This window comes from Glarea lozoyensis (assembly GCF_000409485.1).
Source record: "Glarea lozoyensis ATCC 20868 chromosome Unknown GLAREA7, whole genome shotgun sequence".
Taxonomy (NCBI): domain Eukaryota; kingdom Fungi; phylum Ascomycota; class Leotiomycetes; order Helotiales; family Helotiaceae; genus Glarea; species Glarea lozoyensis.
In genome coordinates, this window is record NW_007361002.1 from 1,020,301 (window position 1) to 1,026,392 (window position 6,092).

General features: G+C 43.4%; 1 protein-coding gene across 1 annotated transcript; it reads right to left on the reverse strand.

Moving 5' to 3' along the window:
• Window positions 1-932: 932 nt before the first annotated feature.
• GLAREA_01528 (glyoxalase) lies at window positions 933-1,754 on the reverse strand (the record flags this gene model as incomplete). Its single annotated transcript, XM_008088744.1, has 1 exon — window positions 933-1,754. The coding sequence occupies one exon, from the start codon at window positions 1,752-1,754 to the stop codon at window positions 933-935; it is 822 nt and encodes a 273-aa protein (XP_008086935.1).
• Between the last annotated feature and the right edge of the window lie 4,338 nt (window positions 1,755-6,092).

Below are 6,092 nucleotides of genomic sequence, written 5' to 3' on the forward strand. Positions count from 1 at the left end.
GCAAATTAGAGCCGTACGTCACAGGACTGAAAGGAACTGTACCTCTCTTGCCGGAATAGCTGCTTCAAGGTATGCAACTTGGAGTCTGAATCTCCAACGAATTTGCCCTCAGGGTGGCCTGTATCTCCCAGAGAAGTCTTCTCTTATGGAATGATACAGAGCAAAAAAGTCGATTCGGTGTCACGCAAACACTCGATGTCAAAGAATCAATGTCAGCAAATTCTGATCCCGATGCAGTATCGATTAAGGGAGCGATTTCCCAAGTTGGCAGACGAAGTGAGGCAAGGATACTTGGAAGTCTACCCGTTAACCATACCATACAATCGGCATAGGAACTCTACGAACGGGAATTCCAAACTCCCCGGAAAGGAAACTGTATGCAAACACTCAGGTTACTTGTCACTTCCACCAGGTGTTTGATGGAATGCACACTTGAAGTTCTTGTTCAGGATCCAACATCTGAGGGGCCAACCAATCCTTTATATATGTAGGGCTAGATCAATGAGAGTAAGTAAAAGTTCCTTATCTTTTATTCGCCTTGCTGATACCAGCCAGTAGTCAAATAGATGAATGTCAAGTCCACATTGAAATATGATTAGTTTTGTGCGCCTCCTGCCACTATGCTGTGACAATTCTCAATTGAAGATGTCGGTCCGTAAGCTACCGGAGCATAAGGAACCACTCTATGATTTTCTTACAATGAAGCTACTCAATAGTGCCACCTAGAGAATGGTAACTATCTGAAGAATACTCGAACGGTATGGTTTGGAAACTCTTGTGGTGGTTGGTCAAGGCAGCCATTTGCGTTTTTAGTGAGGGGCACTCTTTATTTTTCTTGTCATCTTGCTCTTTAACTCAGAACTTCGCTGAATGCAGATGTATTGATGCAAATAGCGCTTTTACGCAACTAATTCTTCTTGTGAGATTTCGCATCAAAAGAATTGATCACCTAAGCCTAAGCGCAGACTCCTATCGCCATCGATTTTCAATTCTTTTCCACCCTTTCCCCAGAATATCAGCTCTCCGATGAACAGGCCCCCTCTCTCGTTCATTTCTTTCTCCAGTGCTGCATCTCCTTTCGCGGGAGTTTTCAGCACAATGGTAGTCTTCATGCCTCCATTCAGACTGTTGACGACATATCCACCACCATCGTCGCAATCGACTCCCAGCACTGCACTATACACTTTTCTTAACTCATCTATCATCTCCTCGGGAACATAGATGGATAAGCTCCGAATTCCTTGGGCACCACAAGAATGCTCCACATTCTCTTTGTCAGACGGCACCCTCAATGTCCTCTCGGTATCATCATGACAAAAGAACGGCAACACACCCCTCTGATACCTCGTCCCTTTTAACTCAGGAAAAGTAACAAACCACCTAACCTCCTTTCCATCTCCCCTAATTCTCCCCCCCTTAACCGGCTTCTCATACCTCACTCCCACCTCCTTACCCTCTAGCCTCCCATTCACAGCCTCCCAGTTCCCCTCCGCACTCTCGCCCGTAAACGCAAAATCAATAATCCCGCCCTCCTTCTTGTTTCCCCACCAATGCGTCTCGCGTCCTTCTTGTCCGGGGATAAAAGCGATGAGCTCTATGTATACTCCATCGCGGAAACAGATCAGCACGTTTTCGGTTAGGTTGTCGGCGTGACGGCCGCCTGGTGTGACTGTGAAGTTTTTGGTGAGGAATTGGGGGAGGGATGTTAGGGTTGAGTGGGAGACGAGGAGGATTATGTGGTCGAGTGATGGCATGGTTGGAAACTTCAGATTACTCAGTGTGTCGCAAGATCAGTATTGGTTGTGATCTTGGTTATGCAGAAGGAGAAGTTGCGAGGTGAGGTGAGGAAAGTGAGGAAAGTGGGGATGACTCATTCGTGTATAAGTTTCAAGCCAAGCAATTTATATCACACGTTTGTAAATAAATTTGGAGAAGCATTGAAAATTAAGTATCTTCCACTATATACCAATCTTTACTCTCATGAGACGATCATTTGCTCGATATATTTCTTTCGTGTTAGCGCTTGCGCGAAAAATACCTAATCACAATCGAGTAGCTTCATACGATTAAGAAATTCCACTACGAAGATTGAGCGCAATCAGATAGATATTATTGAGGAGTCGTTATTGTTTCCGGCTCTTATCGTCGAAAATCAACCGAAGCAGATGAGTTAGCTTCACCAGTAGGTTGCAAGTCTAACGGGACATCCCCTACGGTAGAAACACGATATTCTACCCAAACATTCATACTTGTTCAATCTTTCTAGATAAATACAAAATATTGCCTTTCTTATAAAGGGTAAGTATACCAGTTTAGGGAAGGAAGCAGTGTTGGAAACTCAACTTCTAGCATTGATACACTAGAAGGGCATCCCGTCAGTCGTGCAATAAAGGGGGGTTTCTCAATATAAAGATTCGTATTCAGGGGTAGACGTAGATCCCTTTTGAAAATGCACCTCATGTAACGAGATGATCAAGCCATATATCATGGGTTGTGTCTTGAGTCTAGAGGCTTAAAACACTCGTAATTTCATAAATCTTGGATGTTCTTCTTTGCAATGGGCTAGTTATCACTTTCATACTCAAAATTCTATTCTCCGGTAATGGGCTAATTGGCTTCTTAAAACCCAAAAGAACTTCAAAGGTGACTCGAGATCACTGACTAGCATTTAACATCGCTAAATACCTAGGATGCAGCACTGACAAATGGTAGGTTTACTAAAATCTTCATAGCTTGGTTGCAAATTTAAGGTATTTCATATTGAGCTTTCGCTGGAGTAGAAACATAGTGCAGGGAACAATGCTAACATCTGTTAACAAATATATATAGCAGCAGTAAATGAAGATCTTTCCTTTCGACTGTAGATACAAGCGATATTGAAACTCTGAATTAGAGGTAAAATAGGCAAATACGATTTGGAGCTGGTAGCTTTCTCGCTTATTTTTGAGCCCCTTTGCTTCGATATTCATTTTGGAATTCGCTTTCATCTGCCTCGAAGCTTTTATCCGATCATAGATCATGGAGGCTTACATTATCATGTTTTTCTTTCTTAAGAGCTGATTTTTTTACCCACTTACTGTCTTCTGACCTGCAAGTAACTTCGGACATGATCGTAAAAACTCACAATCTCTCGTGTCTTAGAGATGTACATCAATTAAAACCTCCACATCATTTTTGGTTCCAAAACAACAAGAGTGTAAAGAACAATCTCATAGATAACGAATGGTGATCGTCTTCAGATATTGTACCCTATTTTCAAAAGCCGGTGGACAACAAATATTCATTGCACACTTTCTAGAAGAAGGGGCATTTCATTAAATTTCACTGATCATGTGTGCATTCATATCAAGAAACTGAAAATCCTTTCTCTCTTAAAACTATCACAAAATAATGATATAATGACCTTACGATTTAGTGGAAAGGATCGTTATTAGCTAGTGTCTGAGAATAATAAAAGCTGAAGATTATGAGAACTCCACAACCTTTCGAGACTAACTAATAAATGAGAATAAAGTTGTACTTGTTTAAGTTCCGTGGAATCTTATATATTGAGATCCGAGGAAACAATTGTTAAGATCCAGGAGCTTCTGCGGAAACATAAGTATGTTTAACACGTTTTGAGTGACGCAGAATAGAGGCTCCTCACCTGGTGGAAACGTAAGCGTCAATGGACACCGATATCTAGCTAATTAATTGAAGAAATTGATGCGACTTTTCGATTTTAAGAGTCCAACTTGTCGTATCTCAAAGTCCATAACCTGATACTTGCCTATGAGGGTTCATAAAGTCGACTTCAGCCACGACAACTTTCGCTGAGCATCATGACAAGAGACAGTATCTTAACCCACAAACGTCAATAAAAGCGGTTATTAAGTCTTGGTAAAAAAGACTTTTACACACCAATTTTCCCGCCCCCATTTTTGGCAAGCCATTCTTTGAGCCAAAGGAGGGGTCGAGCCGAGGCTTAGTTACAGCTTACGCACCTTCACGGAATACGCGGGGGCTAGGACTCGGCCCATTCATCTCATTGCATAAATTAGTCGCCGTTGATGTACATGTCAAACCACTCTGTGGGGTCTCTATAGCTCTTTCCGTATCAGTCGTCGTCGGTCTGTTCGGGCAACTCTATTGCGGGCTCCGAACTCTTCTTAAATCCGCACGTATGAGGGATCCGCCTTTTGAACGCCGTTGTCTAAAATCAGTTGGTACGGGTACGGTCTAGAATGTGTGAAAGGGGAGCATAGAAATCCATGTCACGGAAGGTTTTACAAAGACGGTAAACTGACCCGAAGCTGGTGGGAAACTCTAGACATTGTCGTCACTTGTACGCACTTCGCTTTGAGAGGAGTTCCTTCTATTCTTATAGCTGTCTTCGATATCAACATAAACATTGTTTACACATTCTTCAACATTGCCAATTATGTCGTTTGTGGAATGGGATTCAAGTTTCTAAAGTCCACTATCGTATACAAGGTCATAGAAGTCAAAGAAGGGAAAGGCTGTCAGCTTCCGTGCCGTTCGAGATTCTCATCGCCATAACATCGATTCGCATGTACTGTACGTTATGATCGCTAAATCCGATGAAAGATAAGCTTAGTGACGGCATGCTACCCGCTTTAGCCCCATTAATGTCAAGCTTTTGGCGCTTTTTGGCTAGCCTCCGCCATGTCGATCAACCACTAATCCCCGGACCCCACCGTTCGCATTTTGCGGAGGAGGTGTTCCCCGGATCCCCCACAATCATTTTCATAACTCATAAATTCATACTCCGTACATTAAATTTCTATCTCCATCAACTCGCGTGGGATTTTGAAATCTTTCAGGATCAAGTGTACCTGGGATTCTTGTGTCATGCGAGCGATTAACAAAGAGATTCCGAGTTGCAAGGATACAAGCAATTGCCACGTTTTGACAATTGTGCTTCTTCTTTCTACTCAGTTACCGGCTGAACTCTAGCTCCATGTTTCTTCTCCGCCATGTGGAGGTTAGTGAAGAGCGCCCAGTCGCCGTGAGAGAAGTTAAGTGGTTGGGGTTGACCGCTACGAGCCGTTGGCCCACTTAGAGATTCCTCGTATACCTCGAAGTTAAACAATGATGTCTTTCCACCTTGAAAACGTATTATTATTGCTTTGGCGCAGCTTATTTTATCCCAGATGGGAAGCCGCGATAGGGGTAAGTGCGGCAAGAACTCCCCAGGTTGTTGTGCGTTTGGGACCGTTGTACGGTGATGACTAGATCTCATTTGTGATGACGTCTGCTTGATGTGAAGCTAGAGCTACATTGGTCTAGACGGAGGGTCTTTTGTTACCCCTCTACGAGTATCATTGGAGGGAGAATCTCTAACTGAGAAAGAAGCTACATGAGGCACTTGAAACTTTTATCTCCCGGTGAGGAGATATTTCGTTCATGGAAGCTCACTAGAGCAGGCTAGCACAATAAAGAAGCCCAACCTATGGTATTTAACTTAAATCCCAACATCCCCCTCAAGTCTTTGGCCACTTGATGCGAATCTTGAATACGTCGGAAATTTCCCGTGCCTGCTGTCTCTTATAACGGATCACTCTTCGCTACTGGAAGAGGCTTCGCTATACGACAAAAGGAGTAAGCAGCAGTAAATTATCATCAGCTGCGACCGTTTACCTTTCGGGTCATTTCACCAACTTACAAGATGTCTTCTTCACATGTAGAGAACACCTACCGGGCGACGGGCAATGATGTTCACAGGCTACGGACAAATGATATGGAGGTGGGAATAACGGACGCAGTACAAGAACACGTTCATAGACACGTAGTCGCACCTAAGCCTGTGTCTCAACAAAAGCTCGACTTTGAGCATGCAAGACCGAGATGGTTTAGAGAAATGGCAGCGGAGTGTCTTGGTGTGTTTTTCTACGTGTAGGTGTCACTTCGTGTTTCTGGCAGAGGAGAAAATGCTAACCGAGAAAAGGTATGCCGGAATTGCGTCTCAGGCAGCGTTCTTTATTCATGCGGAAGATCCAGCTTATGGATCTTTATTCCAAATTGGTTGGGCATACGCTTTGGGGATTGCTTTTGCTATTATTACCTGCGGTGCAACCTCTGGTGGTCATTTC